Source organism: Larimichthys crocea, chromosome I (assembly GCF_000972845.2).
Source record: "Larimichthys crocea isolate SSNF chromosome I, L_crocea_2.0, whole genome shotgun sequence".
Lineage (NCBI taxonomy): Eukaryota > Metazoa > Chordata > Actinopteri > Sciaenidae > Larimichthys > Larimichthys crocea.
Genome location: NC_040011.1, coordinates 5962312 through 5981028, shown reverse-complemented (window position 1 = coordinate 5981028; position 18717 = coordinate 5962312). Strand labels below are relative to the sequence as shown.

General features: G+C 39.3%; 1 protein-coding gene across 3 annotated transcripts in view; it reads left to right on the top strand.

The window, feature by feature from the left end:
- tns1b (tensin 1b) overlaps positions 1 to 18717 on the top strand; it is a 160411-nt gene that overhangs the window by 62214 nt on the left and 79480 nt on the right. For 2 of the 3 annotated variants that reach the window (XM_027277342.1, XM_027277366.1), the window contains exon 3: positions 2159 to 2196. In XM_027277342.1, coding sequence (XP_027133143.1) covers positions 2159 to 2196 — 38 coding nt within the window. Of the gene's footprint in view, positions 1 to 2158; positions 2197 to 13822; positions 14323 to 18717 lie in introns of those variants that run through there. The other variant, XM_027277396.1, reaches the window with a different exon arrangement.

The window sequence follows — 18717 nt, the reverse complement described above, 5'->3', positions numbered from 1 at the left end:
TTCACTCTTTTAATGGAAAAGTGATGCATCAGGCATTCAAAGTTATTGAAATATAATTGTCAATCTTTTTAAAATGTATTTATTCAGCCCAATGAAAGCACAGAGAGAACAAAACTAAAGGCGCTGTTTAATGTTTAGTTTGTCTTTTCTGGGCTATTGTACAAACATGGCAGTCCAACATGGAAGATAGCTCACTAAATCTGACACACCAGACCAGTTTAGGGAATTTCTTTGAGAAATATACTGTGTCATTAAGGGACATATATCAGGGAGAACAAAGTGTTTAGGAAGCATAATGTATATGTGAGACAACAAAGATTAGGGAGTGTAAGTAGAAAAAATAGGACTGACAATATAATATATTTAAACATAGACATGATCTCCATTCTTATACAACGTGAGGACTGGCTACCTCCCAAAGTTATAACAATGACTTAACTAATCACAATAGATATTACACTTGCTTTGAAAAATGTGGGTCGAGACAGGAAGAATAACTCATTACATAAGGTGTAGCACGTTCCAGTAAAAGCATACAGTCCTCTCCTTTATTTGGAAAGCTTACGCCTCTGCCCACTGAGCTGTGTTTTTATTTTCTGTCCTTTGTGGGGATCTGACAATTTATGAGCCACTGGTCCAGGTGCTCTCCCCTATTGACCCTTATTTGTAGACCCAGTGGGAGTACAGAGAGGGGCCTAAGGGGTTGAAGGGAAGCTGGCAAAAAATGTGTTAAAATTCAAAAGTAGAACATTGTCGTTTATCTTGTTTTTGATTGTGTACTAGGTTTTTATGAATTCCTTTCAAATCTGACTCCCACATAACATGACCTTCTGTGAACACACTGGGACTTCTTTCATTTCCGTTAAAGTGGCTATAAACAATATTTTCATATCAGTAATGGATCACATAACTATTTTTATGTGAAAGGGGTCAGGCACAGTGACAATCCCACTGACACTTATTACCTGACTCCATAGTTTCGATCAGTTCCACTGAGCTTTATAAATTTAAGTTATCTCTAGCTTCATCTTTCAGCTCATTGTTTCAGTGTCAGGGAAGACAACTTCACCGGTCCACTCCCACCTATCTCATCAATGTTGATTCCAGCCAAAGTAAGCAGATATTTTTAGCAAAATAGCTCTGATAAACCCACTGACCAGCACAAAGCAGCATACAGTTATCAATATGCTGCTGAGCGATTTAGCGGCTAAGGAGCCAGATATTTTCCAAAAGAAAGCTAAAATGTGGGCACCTGTCGGACTTAAATTCACTAGGTCATGTGAAACACAACTCCAAATAATGTGATTTGGTGACTTTTCATGTAGGACCACGAGTATTTTTGACATCTTTGGTCTCACGTGTAATGTCAGGACAACTATTGCCGTAAAATTTGATTTGTATTTTTTGTTGAACTTGGACTATGGTTCCCATTGTGGGATTGAATTAACCTTGATCTTCTGATTGTCAATTACTTTATCAACAGCATCAGGTCAAAATATTACTGTTTATGACCAAATACGCGCAAAAGACCTTCCCATCAACCTACATAAACGGCACAGTGCAAAGGCAAACCATTGTACACAATATGTCTAAAAGAGGATTACAAAATATCAAAAGATATTCATTTAATTGCAAGTTGTTTAGTCTTATGGTTTCTTTAATATGTGCAGTTCAATTTTGTCTATATAACTCGATTAGCATCTGTGCAGCAGTGTTCTGGTGTGGTGAATAAAAAGTGCTGAAGTCATTCATCAGAGCAGTTTCAATAGAATGACTCACACAATGCCATTGATTTTACCATTATAAGTTCAATAAGGGTGCTCTACTGATCAAAATCATTGTTAAACGTCTATAGATGTCAGCTCTTTCAAATCGTGTTAGTGTTTCAGTATAATGCATTAAGTCTTTGATATTCAAAGAGTATTAAGCTAACATTGGGCAGTATTAGCCTGCTAACAGCAGATGATATTTGACTTAGACCACAGAACAAACACTGTGTGGAATTTGAATGAACCTCTTGCCTTTTCATACCTCCTTGACAACTACTCAATGTCATGATTTAGGCTGGACCACAGTGTTTGGATTTCTCCACAATGTTTGAGAGATTTTTATGAGCTGTGAAGTTAATTTCGTTTTTTTCTTTTTCTGTTTTATCCAGTGTGCCGTGTAGCTTGCCACAAGAAATGTGAAGTCAAGGTAAGAGTTAAAATATTTTGTTTTAAATGAATCACAAGAAAAAGCAATGTTTGTATTTGCAGATTTTCTTATAGTTTTGTGCATCAAATGGGTGTTGATCTCCATGTGGAACAACCTAAACAACCTGAAGTTGTGAGCTTATCGTAAGGAAATATAATTCCTTAGGGGGTGTCAGATACTTTTCTGTATGTTTGTGTATGTGAGTGTATAATACATGCAGATGTTGGGGAAGGTGGCGTTTGGGGAGTTTATGTTCTGCAAAGAAATCTTAAGAATGTCTAAACATGTGCTCTTTGTACCAGAATGTGTTTATATTGGATAAACTCTTGCGTCTTGGAGATCGCTCCATGTCTAAAAATAAAAGACCTCTGGATGGAGCCATCGTTTGATTCATCTTGTTTTGGAAAGTCAAAGAGCAAGTAGAAGGAAAATGGGAAGGAAAATAGATGAAGCTGAAGTTCCTGCAGGGTTGTTGGAGAGGGAAGGTTGTGTGTTTTGTGTGTCTCTGTGTAAAGGTATTACAGTGAGAGGTTTACAGGAAGATTTGCACACATAAGCTCATGAACACACACATATACAGTAGGTATGCGCACCTATATACACACCCTTCATCTGGTATCCATTATTGAAATGGGTGCTACTTGCCAGCTTTGCCCAGTCCCACTTTTACTTACAGGAAATGCCAGGGGTGCAGTGCAGACAGGCCATGCTATGTACAAGGTGGGGGCTTGGGCCAACCATGCAAAAGGGGCCTCTAGTGGAAAGTTATCAAAATAATTGGCCAGATAAACCCAGCCCATGCCACCTTTCTTATTTATCTTTGCATTGCATTATTGTAACTTTCACCAACTAAGTGCCAGTAGATTTTCAGGGGTTTAATGAAGCTATAGTGATATGTAATGTCCCCAGTACTCCCCAGAATGATGCACAATGTTTTTATTTGGCACAATGTGCCTCATTCAATTCCTTAGAGTCATATACAGATCTGCCTGTATTCACATGGGCGACAAAACACAAATTTTACCTGAAATCATAATATATGATGCGTACTGAGTTAGGAATGATCTAAAATAAACTGTGTAACTAAGACAAACTTGATGCAAACTTAATATTCTGTTCAAAATATCATCATAATCATGGTTGCCAATTTACAAAGAGGTTTTTATGATTTTTATTGGCATACTTCAGCATACAAACTTGTGCGGAAGTGATGGGAAAATTCTCCCACAGCTGCCTCAAACTACTAAATTAGGGACAGTGATTGTGTTATTAGTGAGAAGTTTGTACAGAGAGTTTAGTGAATCTAATTTGTAACACTTAGACTAGCAAACCTCAAAGGAAGAAGGAAGTAAGAGAGGTTTAGGATAAGATAGATCTAACATGAGACACATCGTCTGGTTCTCATTTGACCTTGGATTTATCAAGTTAGCATTGCTAGCAATCCTAATATTGACCAAACTGTACTGTAGTAGCTAGCCAGCTATCAGAATGAGTTAGCTATGCAAAGTTAACATGGAAATATTTCTCTCTTGAAATACCATTTCTCCTGAGACTAATATTTTCTTGTAATGTCCAATAATTAGACAGAGTAGTGATTTGTGCCCCCTGTAAATTTGCTGTGATTTATCAATGGAACTACGGATATTTTGCCACAAGTTAGCACACATGCAGAAGTCATTGGTAATTTATTTCTGCATGAGATCTGAAACAGGGCTCTAGTGTGATGAAGCCTTATATTAAGAATAAATACGTAGCCAAAACATAGGGTGCAAAATGTCTTTTTGTTTTATGCAGCTGCATTGAAGAACAAAGTGTGATGTATGGCGGTGTATGCTACATACTCATTGATTTGAATTTAGGGAAGTCAGAGGTCAAATTTGTGGGAGGAGGCACTAAAAGAGCCCAGAACACATTCCTGGTGTCTATATATACAAAACCTAAACTTTCCATCTCCAAAAATCACAGCAGCATTTCCTTTCCTAAACATTTCAACTAAAAATGTCATAGCTTTGGCAGGAAGCAATTTGCTAACAAGCCCGAGATGAAAAACAAGGGAGTGACCACGACAGGGTCAAGCTTGATCACTATCTGCATTCAGTCAGGCCAGCGAGACTGCCTGCTACATTTTTATGAATTTTTAAAGAAAAACAAACAAAAAAACAGATAAAGCGCCTTTTATGTTCAGTTAGTAGTCACATCACATGATCTTACATGTTGGGAATCCAAACTCCTGATAATAATTTCTGGTCGAACAGTTGTCCCAAGTACACACTATAGTTATAAATCTCTGTCTTGAGATAAGACTAATACGTGGCACATATTTAACCAGGCAACTGCAAACAAATGGTCAGACCCGTGTGTGTGTGTGTGTGAACATGTGTGTCCCCTGCAGCCTTATGTGTGTTTGTTCACAACTGGCTGTGAAAAATGCTTTCAATCTTGTCAGTAAGATTTCACTCCTGGGTGACAACAGGAAAGAGCCAGAGAAGTTTATAAGATGGATTTCAAGGTCAATTTTTCCAAATTCTTGTAAGGAACACCTGGCCTGTCCTTTCACCCTGATTCTTTCACACGTCTTCTTCCATTGCTCAAATTTAACCTCTATAAAAAAACACAGTGGCCGGATGTCTGGGACTTTCCCACTCTGCTCTGTCAGAGTACTGAGGAAAGGTAAAACCTAAGACTACTAAAGAGATCACGCTAATTTCAGTTTAACCCCTCACATTAGGTCCCATCGCAGCCCATTCTAAACAATAGTTGTGATTCCACCAAGATCAGCGGCACGTTTTAGAAGCTTGTTCTGTTTGTGATGGACACTGTGACCAGCCACATCAAGCAGCACAGAGCAGACAGAGCTGACCAGAAGTCAGACACAGAAATGGTGTATGGTCGATTTTTCTAAATAAGGCGGAGAAAAGGGAAACAATTTGACTACATAGTCTACCCCTTAAACCAAGGAAAAATCTGAGATGGTCTGGCAGGCAAGGATTTGTGTTAATGAATGCTAGGATTTCCTCTGTGCTGGAAAGCAGGTGAACAGATATCCCTTTAAGACTGAGATAAACATGAATAATATACTTCAGTTGTGGTTTGTTTCATTTGTTTATGGCATCAACCCTTTAAACGCCATGCTTTTCTGCTCAGTTTTCACTGCATTTATTCCACAATGATTATGATATACATATTTTTTTTAAAAGATTGACTTTGATAGCGACAGGAATGTGGGGAGAGAGAGATGGGGAACGACATGCAGGAAAGCCACAGGTTGGACTCAAACCCTGGGCTTCCGCAGCAAGGACTGAGCCTTTGCACATGGGGCGGCTGTTCTACCAACTGAGCTAAACACCGCCCCGATAATAGTTTTTTAAATGATTAGGCTGATATTGATACTATCAAAAAAAAATATATATTTTAAATAAACTTACCAAAAATATATCAGCCATTTTGTAACCTAACTAAATCAAAATCAACTTGATAAAAAATACACCAATATTAAATATAACATATAATGATATGCTTTAAAGTAGTGTATGGTGTGGGAAAATCTGTATTTGCACTTCAACATTCATTCATTTTTGATATTCGCTGCCAATGACTAACCTATCTTTATTTTTTATTTACTGGTACTCTTCTGGCATGTCTATACTGCAATTTATTGTTACGTATCAGCCATCACATACACTAGCCTATATCATATGTCTGATAAGTTAAAAGCAGTCCCACAGATATGCCGGTCAGACTTTAATGGGTTGGTAGCACTTAAAGTCCGGAATAAGCTGAGGTGCTGAGTACAACCTATTGGATTTCACTGATCCTTCGTTGCCCGTCAAGCGTGTTTTGAGAAGGAACCTACCATGTTCCACCGTTAATGAGGAAGGGGGTCTGAGAAAGTAAAGCGGCAGAAGAACACACTCTCACTCCACTCCGTTTTTCACTCCCTGCTTCAAAATGATGAAGCACTTGTTTTTGTTTTTACCAGCTACTGAAATTCTCAGAATTTTAAAATTCGGAAAAAAATGTGTTTGTGCTGGCTGGCATCCACCGTGTGTTTTTTGTTATTTCAGATTTGTTATTTGTGAAAACTTTAGCTTCTTTCATTGAGCACAACAGGTCTGTTGTTTGCAACTTGCTGATGGATATATCCTCATTTTGCTCTTCATATTTGCAAAGTGAAAAGCTGCACATTGCTCCTTTTGTGCCTTAATACAACTAGTTATGAGAAAAAAACTTTAATAAGGGACTTGTACAGTAGATTACTTGAAGGGATAATGTAACAATACAGTCCCACCAGGATTTTACGATTTTTTTTTCCGCCCCTTTTTTGTTGTTTTCTTTACTTTTAAACTGCATCAAAAAGTCTTTCTTTACTTTTAAACTGCATCAAAAAGTCTAAACAGGCTTAATAAGAGAAAAACAAGGCAGACAGATTGAGAAACACTGTTTCATTTTTATTTTCTGTAAGAATCTTAACATTAGTACTGGAGTGTAAAAACGCATTTAGGCCAGTACTGAGTGAGGCGAGATAATTAACCAAAATAGTTTTTTCTCCGCTTGCATGTAAAATTGCTGGATATTGTTTTGCTCAGTCATTTGCCGATATACTGTATATGACGGCAGGTGGGACGTCCCACCTGCGGTGTGTAAAAATGGCTGCACGTGCGTGGTGTGTGTGCGTGTGTCAAACAGGTGGTGTGGAGGACACATCTATGGCAGAGCCGTTTATTTGATCTATGGTGGAAAACACATATGTGTTGTGGGGAAGGGGAGGCATGTTTGGTTATTTTGCAATAATTGTGCGACATAGTAGGAAATATGTGGCCTCGCGAAAAAATATGCGGCATATTGCTGATTACGCGGTAATCCACGCGATCACAAAATCGTGAAAAACTGGAGGGACTGATAATAAATCATTTTAGTCAATAAAAAGTTTTCTAGTTGTGGATAGAATTGTACATTTGTGATTGATTATCTAAACCTTACCTTTTTACCTTGAAGTAAAATACCACTGTGTTTAAACAAGTAGTCATTCTTGCACCATGTGCATGTCAGTGGCAACCGCTCCCTGACATTTTTAACATTTCTGAGCGATCATCTGGAAATTAAAAGCCCTGGTTGTTGCTTAGAATAAGGCAGGCCATCTGTCTCCTATTATTTATTGCCAGCAAGTCTTTGATACATCCAAACACCTGTATCCAGGTATGAGGTGCATTTTTGAGAGAGAACATCGGGTTTCCAGCTGGTTTTAACCTCACCTGTTGAGCACAGCTTTGATTTATAACTGTGGATGGTTATAGTATCTGTCTGGTCACAAGGAGCCAGGTAGAGCCATTAAAGTCTAGTTTTTAAAGAGACCATGCTTCCACTGTAAAACTCAATAAATAAAGGCATGGCATACATACCTTATCATGAAGTCTTCCCATCAGCTCCTTGAGAGTTGTTCTGTTGTTCACCCTGATCTTTGACCTCCCTGTAGGGCTGCATCTGATTTTTGAATCATTTGGGGATTATGTTTGGATTATTTGGTGAATTGTTTAATTTATAATCCAAACCATGTCAGAAATAAAGTCCTTTGTTTAGTGCAAATTGATCGGACTGATGGATTACTCAAGTAATCATTTCTGTACTAATACCACCACTTTAAACGGCTTAACTTGTAGTTTCTATAACTGCATTTAAATGATGAGATTATTGCAGCACTGGACAGAAATGACCCACCGTTGTTTTGTCCTCAAACTCCATTCTGTCTCATGTAGCCTTTTTCCTCAGCAGCAGCAGCTGTCAGGATCATTTGGCATGATTAAACTCATCTTCTGTTCCAGTGACTTCCTTTATATTCCACATGTTGCTAAAGGGCTGATTTATCACACTGGCAATAATTGGAAGCTGTGTCACTGCTGCAGAGTGAAAGCAAAGCTTTTTCAAAAGACTCTATAGTACTGTAGCTTTAGTACTGGTAAGAACAGGCACAGGGGTTTTCAGTGTTTTGCTGACAGTAGCATACTGTAAACTGTTTTAACTTACATTTCTGTTTACTGGTCATGCAACTTCTCTTAGACTAAATTAAATTTCTGTTTATTCTTCAGACCTGTTTGCACTACTTTCCATTCTGACTTAAATATAATCACAGAGCTAACTTCCTTATAGCTAATTCCCATCCGAGTGTGAGATAAACTGGACATTTAAAGAAAGACACAGCACATTGTTCTCTGACAGCAAGTACACGAGGCATTACATAACCTCAAAAGAAGTTTCAAAGATGTCAGCATGGTATTGAATCCCAGTAACAACATTAACAACTTCCTTCCTATTCCATGTGGCGGCTCTGCAGTTAGTGAGAAATGGGAGTTAGATTAGGAAGGGGAGCAGTAGGTGGGGGTGAACTCCTTTTAAGAAAACATGCAAGAAGCCATGTTAAAGTCATATTGCTGTGATGGAATGAGGGCAAGAGTGAGTGAGGATGAACATGAAATGGATGGGGTGGTTTCATAATAAATATATTTGTTGGTGTTTGCCATTGAATCTGTATTTTTGAGTAAGCAGCTCCTGGTCTGATCAAATACAGTGTCCGCTAGCTCTGAAGCTTATTGAGTTAGCAGTCACAGGACAGAGCACATGCTCAGTACTTCTTATGAAAGCAAAGTGTTTGCAAGAACACGACAGCAACAACACAAACACGTGATAAATCATATGGCCTCTAATTTGCGAGCTCTTACTGAATTAGAAATTATATTTTAGTTTCATCAAAAATTTCCATTAGTTTTGTCTCATGAGAATGAGAATGCGTCTAAATATATGCAGTCAAATGAGTCATATTTGGAAAATTCTGAAGGCAATGCAGTCAGGACAAGACTAAGATAACTTTGAAGTTGCATGAAAGATTCAGTGTGTGTCCTGTGTGGCTACATTTACAGAATATGTTCATAATTATGTTTTCATTAGTATGATCACCTGAAAATAAGAGTCGTTATGTTTTTGTTACCTTAGAATGAGTCTTTTATAGCTACAGACTCTGTGGGTCCTCTTCCACGGAGTCCACCATGTTGAACTCATTCTACAGTAGCCCCAGAACAGATAATTTAAACACTGACTGACAGGACTTCACAGCATCTGTAGTTTCATCTGTCTCCTCTCACGCTAGGAAGGAGAAGGTTGCAACAGCTACACTGCTAGATACAACTAAATCCTGCACATTGATTTGGGGACAGCAGAACAAGCTGCAAACAAAACTGACACATTATCACCTGTTAATTATTTAAACATCAAGCAAACATGGGGCAAATTTGACTCCTGTTTCTGGCCACCTGGGTATCGATGAGAGCAGTGGGACTGAAACAAAGCAATAAAGTTGCAAGCTGTAACACCAAAACATTGAGGAGAATGATGCTACTATGTTCCATAGAGTTGAAAGGAACTGTGGGCTTGTTGACACCTGTGATATTACACATACTTGTGTAATTCAATGATAACATCCAAATATTGGTAAATGCAGCTTAAACTTTGACCTTCAAAACAAAGGATGCTATCTGTTGCAACAATTTTTGGCTTGAAGAAGCAAAACAAAGGTTCACTGATCTATTGAGCTTCAGGCAAACCAAAAACAATCATCTGTCAGCTCTCTTTGTTCCAGTGCGTGAGCGAATGGATTACACAAGGAGCAGTGGCTTACGGCCATGTATTTAGTAACTGCATGGTAGCGACATGTGCATAGATACAGCAGAGAAAACAAACAGGAACGCCCAGCCTTTAACATGATGGAGTAATCAAGAGCTGCTGGAAAGAATGTCAACAATGGGCCAAGTGCATGCAGGAGACAGCAATGAAAGGAATAAGTGAGGGGAATGACTTTGTAAAGCATGCAGTTACATAAATTACATGCGATTTTAATTTCATTGCCCTACAAAACTTGTTTTTAAAGCTTTATATTACGGAAGAGAAGAGTTGCTGATCATGCACCCTCCTTTCCGGCATCACTAAGCTTCTCTGACCACTACAACAGCTGTGTGCGAAAAGCCTCGCTGGAGGACACAACCTCATTACATGATGAAGGAGCTCTGAGACTTTTTTCGTTCCAAGTTCCCCCACCCATATCAACAGGCTGTCTTTTGATTCAAAGTGACAACTTTTCCATCTTATGTCTGCTTCCACTGTTGTCTAATCATGACCATCCAGGAGAAAAACGTAAATGTTAAATGTGCTCTGGACGCTGCATGGGCGTCGGTGAAACGTTCCACCGGTTGCTGGGGGACACTCATCTGCTCTGCTGTGCCGTTACTTGGGAAAGCCTGAGTCAGACACATGAAATTGGACCTCCCCCAAACAGTTCTCCCTCTCCATGTCCCTTCCTTTCTTTCAATCTTATTCTCTGTTTATCTTTCATTTTAACTGTTCCGCTACTTGTTTTCTCTTCCTCTGTGCTTGTCTCATGTTCTTTCCCTCTTATTCATCCAACAGCAAAATCTGCACTGATCTCTTGATCTGTTCAGGTTTTCTTATCACTCAGCATTTCTGGAAGAGGCACCATGTTTTTCATTTAAAAACCTCAAAAACAGTTTGTCCAGTCACGTACAGGAAGGATTCATGCTGATGTCTGAGTTTAGTTATTTAATTTGCTTGAAATGATGTTGTTTTCAGTCTTATACTAATAATCCTTAACCTTGCTAGAATAAAATCAGCTGGAATAGTAAATAAAAAGTGGCATGGCAGTCACATGGCACGTCTCTTGCAATGTTGGTGTGATTACAGACAGCAGTCTCGGGATCATGAAAAACCAGAACACAGGAAATCGACCAGACTAAGGGAAACATATTAGCCTAAAATACAAGCATATAACTTCCCCATGCTTTGCATGAGATCTGACTGCTGGTATATGTAATTGCATTGTGCCCACTTGGTCATGAAAAACAAACAAGGGGAATTCCGCCCTTCCCTCAGATCAGCCTGGTCCCTACATTAAAGGTGTGCATCTCACATAAACAAACGTGTTGTTTCGTTACCGTAAACCACATGTCTCCTCTCTGGCAGCCCTCCCTTCCTTCCTGGCTCCTTGTCATTAATAGCGAATTAAATAACGCTTACTGAACCGACATCTGGTGAACACGGCTTCAGCTAAAGGTGTTACTTTTAGAGCGACCTTCCATGTAATTACTTCCGAGCAACATCAAAGACTCTGACCATTCTTTCCATGTTGTGGCATAATACTTAATGTGCTACAAATTTGTACCAAACATTCCTTAGTAACGTCCCTTTGTCTGCCACTGGATAATAGCTAGGGAGCTTGTGGAAATGAATTAAAATGCCAGAACGGTGACTTTACTTTAAGACTACCTGACTATGATCATGATTCCAGGTGAGACCTCCTCCTAAACTGCTGAAATCAATCTTTATTGACATTTTACTGAGTACAGTTTCATTATTCTCAGCAGCAATGGCTTGATGCATCATAGAACAAACTTCTTGCTGTTTTCTTTAGAGCTGGCGATACCTGTGGGGAACCAGAGGACAAATGAAAGTACTCCACTATCACTTTTAATGCAGTACTTTTTTACCTAATTTAAGATGGAGGCTGAGTAAATTAACATGTTATCAGCTGGAGAGTAAATTGATGATCCTAAACACTTCCCCTTCCTCTCAATGTACCAATCACAGTTTGCGGCTCAGAAGGTATAGTCGTCTTGTTATTGGAAGGTACTTGGCTTCATCCACAGAGGGAGTGTCAAAGTGTCCTTAAGCAAGACACTGAACCATTTGTCACCTCCCTGCAATCAGTATATAAATGTGTGTGTGTGTGTGAATGTTGGCATATGTTGTAGAGCACTTTGAGTGGTCAGTAGACTGGAAGTCAGACATCTTAGTAGTCTTGCTGCCTCAGCTGCCTTCACACTACAAAAAACACTTTGGGTAAAATATGTGCTTGGGATATTTTTAACTGCAACACTATGTATCCTGATTGTGTGGCTGTTGTTTGTATTTTATTCCCAAAGCTAAATGGCTAAATGATTTAAACGTTGCTAAATTTGTTGACTGAAAATTGACATAGCAACATAGCAATAGTAGGTACTTGGGCTTTAAAAGGTTAAATCCAAATCCATAAAATTACTTTTCAAGTCACAGTGTACCTTTTTAATCCTAACACAGGCCATGTTATTTGATATTTTTATTTTAAATAAGATAAATGTCATTGGATTTGTGATGAGGAGAACAGTTGAAAGTCACAATTTTGTGTGTGAGTGATAACTTCCTTGTCATTTGAGATCTTGTAAATATGTTGATCTCCATGGTTTGCAAACTTGACAGCTGCAGTTACGGTCTTACTCTAAGTCATCTGACAACTTGAGTGTGGGGAAGTTCAAGTGGTGACTGAATCAGCTGCTTTGAGTTCAGTGCAAACTTCACAGCAGCATCACCCGAGGAGGTGCATTTACCAACCTCTTAAAGATCAGATTACAAAGTTTTTAACATTAACAAACACCTCATCATCACTGTAGTTATTTCTATATATGTTCTATGAGTATTATGCAGATGATAGCTACAGGTGTGGAGTTGGATAAGTTGTCAGAAAATGGAACATTTTTATCTTGATTTAAGTCAGCAGACCGAGACAGACAACACTCAGCAGAGTGTTTGGCAGTACTTGATGCGATGAAGGGACTTTTATATGTTGTCTGTAACAAATGCCTATACTGAAACTAAGAAGAGGGCAGCTACATACTTTGCAGCCTGAGACTGTAATGTATTACAGTATGTAAAAAAAAAAATCAAATTTCTTTGAATGTTTGTAAATCCTTTTTAAAAAACTGGAGACAGAATCGCTGGGGTGTCAATGTTTGGTCAGGTTTCGAAAAAGACATTTTTAATCTCAATGGGACCTTTCATCTTTAAAGGTTAAATAAAATGAATGAAATCAGACATATCTATTTATTTTTGTAAAAAGGATTTACACAAATGAAAAGTTGTTTGCAAATAAAATCTAATGAATACATTTTTTTTTCTTGATTAGTAGGAATAAATTCAGGGTTCAGTTATCAGTCTTCAACTTCCCTGCTGTAATGTACTGTACTCTATGTGTAATGTTGTGCATGTTCTTAATCTTAAATTCACATGCATATCTCATTATATCAGCACATTAAGCCAGAGTTGAACTCTTGGAATCTAAATGACATGAATTTATTGAGCTGCTGACTGATAAGTATGTATCTCCTTGACACTGCTGTTGACACTGTTCGACTTTGGAGTCGCCGTGAAGTCAATGGATTCATTCATAGTCCCTTCTCTCTTGTTGCAGCTGTAGTGTGAGTATTATTGTGTGTGTCTCTCTATATGTGTGTTTGTGTGAGAAGGAGAAAGTCAGGGAGAGAGGGAAAGAGACAGAAAAGGCGGGTGGAAGGAGGGGGCGACTCATATTTAACCTGTAACTTGAGAAGCTGATAACAAGGAGAGAATGAAGAATGAGCTTTTGAGGAGTGTGTGCGTGTGTGTGTGTGTGTGCGATCTCCCTGGGAAATTCAGTTCAATATTTTTTCTCCATTCTCATTACTCGTGTGTCTCCCCGTTTTGGGAGGAGGAGGTAAAAATGGCTTGAACAAGAGGGAGGAGAAAGAGAGGGGAAATAGCTATAGCTTGTAGCCAGACTTTGCCTGCTTATTCAGCGCTGAGTGCTGCACTGCGCCGTTTCCAGTTGTGGGATGTTAAGATTTGCCTTTGGCTGCACTTCTCCCCACTCGCGCGCACACATAAAGACTCTTTAGACATTTTTATGCTCATTTTCTTGGAGGAGGAGTGAGAGACTGGCCAGACCTATTAGCCTGGAGGCTGAATCACTCACACCCTCTCTCTCTCTCTCTCTCTCTCTCTCTCTCTCTCTCTCTCTCTCTCTCTCTCCAACACACACACACACACTTGTACACTCCTCCAGTTCTGCGCTGCACCAAGGTAACAGTGAGTGGATTTAGCTTTAGCCATCTGGTCGGAGTGCAGAGAAAACCCTCTCTGCTGCACAGAGGGGAAAAGGGAAAGGACGATGCAGCACTAAAACCAGAGAAAACCAAAGAGTGAAAAAGAGAGTACGACACACACGCACACACAGAAACCCAGACACTCTCTGACAGGATGGCCACCGCAGTGTTTCAGGTAAGGAGTGTGGTTGTGAGAGGGGGTAAAGAGCTGCTGCCTGTCTGGTATTTGAGTGCCTGGCTGTCCCAAGTGTTGGCTGTGCTCTGTTTCACAGCAAACCGTCCGCATTATGGATTTGCTTTATTTGGTATGGAGGAGAAGAGAAAGCTTGAAGTGCTCTTAGATGTATGTTTTCTCAGACATGTATGTAACCTGGCAGTATTGTTCATGTTTGTAGGTTTTACTGTACATGAGCAGTTTTGTTCTGTTTTTACATATGCTTTGCGTGTGTGTGTGCATGGATATGTGTGTGGGGAAAAGTCATTACAATCATTATGTGTGCCTGTACGTTTGCACAGCACTGTGCATTGCGCTGCTTCCAGTGTGTCCGCTGTAGCCGTTATGGATGACAGGAATGTGTGTAAATGAGCATGTAACAGAGGTAGATTAGAATTTGTGATTGTTGTATTAGTGTAGATTTGTATGTATGTGTTTACTGTATGTATGTAAAGCTTGTTTCTTTCTTGTGCCTGTGTGTGGTCTCCTTGGCTTACCATGTTTTGTGGTTGGTGGCCCATGGTCATGGCTGGAATGACAGTGGTGGCGCATGTCTCCTCTTGTTTTCAGTCTTCTCTTCTCTTCTCTTCTCTTCTCTTCTCTTCTCTTCTCTTCTCTTCTCTTCTCTTCTCTTCTCTTCTCTTCTCTTCACTGCATGAAACCAATTTGTTGCACCTTTGAGGGTACTTGAGTGTGTGTCTGTTTTCATCATACTGTACCAAATCTTACCCTTTTTGACCCGGAGGTCAAAGTGCAGTTGGCCAACAAACATTTGAAAAGTGAGATTTCTTTTATGAAAATGTGTTTTTCATGTGAGTCAGTGTTATATGTGTGTGTGTGTTAGCCTTCGTCCACTGATTTTTAGTGTTGGTGTATGTGCAGCCATGAACTCAGCCGCAGTGTTTCACAATAGGACCTTGCAAAAGTTGTTCCACAGAAAAAAAATGGCTGCAGGCGTGTGAAAACCGAACAGCTATTTAGGAATTTTTGGCACATAGAGTGAGTTACAATTCCCTCCAATTTTCTACAAATTGTGGAGAAAAAGAATAGAGGGCATAGTGTGGAAATATAGCATACACATATATATATAAATAACACGTTCTTAAACAGATTTGTAAGATAGCTCTGTGTGGGTGTCTGGATTGTTAATGGATTTTTACTTTTTTATTAGGATGTAATGGTGCCAGTATTATACTATGTAAGGGTAAATTGTGTTTAGTCCTTCAAATATGGCTGTAATACGTGCATCAGTGTACTGCAGTCCAATGGAGTTAGAGCACAATGGCAGCTGCTGGTATCATCCCTGAGATGTTCTCCAGCTCTCTGCGCCTATGTACCCATCAAGCACTATATTGTACATGGCAGCTTCATTAAAGTGTACTGGAGTTGCTTTGTATTTTTGGATTAAACACTTAGTTCAAGTCTAAGGTTTTGAAGTGGGGATCCATTACATGTCAGGCTGAAGTCAGTTTGGTGAGGGGTCCCACCATGGTCAACATTTTGGTTAGATTAAATAAGTATTTGTGAATTAATTGTCGAATTGGGGGCAACCCAACAAACCATGAGCACAACACTGGTATACAGTATAATCCCCTAATAAAAATGTTCTAGCGAATGTTGTTGCTAGTTGCTTTTTAGCTAACTAACTACTGAGGGAAATATTGGGTTGCTAAATGCTCCACTGTGTTCACCAGCTAGTCACTAACCGTGTCTGTCTGTTGTTTCTGGCGATGAGCAGGGAGTGTACAGAGCAGGGTTTTTAGAGCTTCTTCACTTTTTTCAACAGCTGTCTGCTGTTTCTGGGAATGGGGTTAATGAAAGCAATGAGACTGAGTCATAACAGTAAAGCTGGGCACAGTTAGAAAAAAATGAGCTGAAAGATGCTAAAACGGCATCGATAGAGCTGAAAGAATATGTATTCATTAAGCCCTTTCATGTGTTGAACAGTGATTTAATCCATTGTTAATATAATGTTGATTAGAACTCTTAAATGCTGTATTGTCTAATATTTGACATCAGATTTGTCAAAACTAGTATGATGTGTGACATTCCTTGTCTAACATAAATGTAACACAGCACTGTCCTGCCCGGACAGCAGCTTTACCCAAGTCTCCTGGTTGTGTGGGAATGGCGTACATCCACTGGCAGGGAGCCCATGCCGGACTGGATTTCAGAGTAGACATTTTTCATCATTACCATCTGCCAGAGAAACAGTGCTCCAGTCAACCCCCCGTCCCTCCTTTAGGCAACTCATGATAGATGCATAACCACAGTTACACACAAACCACATATACTGTACAGCCAGGACAGGCACATAGGAAGGTTTGGGAAGGTGTGTGTTGAGTGACTCTGTGTGTGTGTGTGTGTGTGTGTGTTTCTGGGATTAGGGATAAGGCAGTGGTCCATGACCATATAAAACCACCAGCATGAATTCTCATGCTTCTCTGCTGATGTAATCCTTCCTCAGTGTGTGTGTGTGTGTGTGTGTGTGTGTGTGTGTATCTGTGTTTCAGATGCAGTTTAACCTCCTGCATTATGATGTATTGTACAGTAAAAGCGAACATTTGTGTTGTGTTTCCTATTATTTTTGTCATTGATACAGAACACACTGACTGTCCAAAACACTTATGTTTGACAAATGTCAGTCTTAAAAACTTCTTCTTAACACTAAAAAACCACAATGTCTTTTCTCGTATCCCCATAAATCTAAACATTACAAAGTTTACATATACAGTGTGTACTGTAATGTAATACAAATAATGCTTTATGTTGAAATTTCTTATATCATCACAAAATTCTCTGCAGAATTGAAATGTGTGCACAGCAATTTATTTATACCCTTTGTCCTCTGGACTAAATGCTGGCACATAATGTGAACTTGCAATACATTAGCAGCATAAATAATCTATAGCTGTGCCAAAGCATCATGGTGTACAGTAGGGCTTTTAGTATAATTAATAGCATCCAATCAGGGCACAATAAAAGCTTTGCATCTTTCAAGGGTGTCATATAATCTTTTTCTTATGGTAGTTACTTAGCAGGTCGTCTGGCACACATGAGAAACTGCTGTCATAGGCCCAGAGGAAGGCGTTTAAAGAGTGTATGAAAGAACGTATCCGGAGACTAATGTTTCAGTAAAAATGAACAGAGGACCCCTTTTAGAATTTACTGCTTTGAGGCTGCAACAGCTCAGTGCCGTAAGGCCACCACAAAGCCCACCAACTTGGACCAAATTTTGCCCATTCATTCATTCAGAGATGATGTAATGTTTTTAGTTTGTAATTGTAATCGTTGGTTTATTTTGTGCTACAAATCATATTTCGGACTTTTTGTGTAGAAAGTTGTGATCGCTCAAGCTCAAATGAAACCACTTGCCCACAATCCCTATTTCTCCCCATTTGTCCTTCAGTGAACACTGGTGCCAGCACAGTCAGACGAAAGCTTTCTGCAGACCCTCTCAGTCTAATACCCCTTAAATAGAGGAACCCCTTATAATGCACCTAAAAAGAGGAACATTATGGTGAAACATTTAATGACGGCTAATCTTTTAAATGACTCCATGCAATCAAGCTTAAAGCCTGGTATAATGGCTCTCATAGTGAAGGAATGTATTTAGAAAGAAGGAAAAGAAAAGTTCCCAGTGTGTTTGACGGGACTTTTTAGTTTGACAAGCAGCATTACATTTATGATTTGATCACCAAATAACGTTGTTCTCCATTTGCAGTGACAACACCAACATGGCTGCAGTATCACTTGCCAAACTACCCAAACCAATGGCTATACTATGTATCCTAATCACATTAAAGCTGGAGTAGAAGGCATCATATTGTTTCAGAGACGGGCGGCCTTATTTGACCCTTGCGGGGCTTCATCTCAGGAACACAGATCTCTTTTGGCTTCAAAGCAACATGATACTTATTGAATGTGGCTCCTCCAATGAAACTCAGCTGAAGCTGTGTTATGTTCAGGTCATGTAGAGAGGTTTGAGTTTGCAGATCTATAGTTTTATTGACATTGCCCTCACATGCATGGGCTAAGGTTGTTATACATTGAGGTAGGATTAGGTGCAGCCTTATTCTGGTGCCCGTTTAAATCAGTGGTAAAACTTTAAATGAGATGGACAGACATTTGTTCCTACAGAATGATATGGACACCTTTGTGTCAGTATATTTAACAGTATAGATGATAAACAAGGTTGATGGTTTACATCTTCCAACAATTATGTAGAAACTTTCCATTCTGTTTTCAATTTCAATGATTAAACCCTCGAAGGGTAATTTTGCTTGTAACTGGTTTGGAGGATGGTTAGTCTGAATGTTTTAGCCTCTTAGTGGTCCTACTTAACAAAGTAATGAT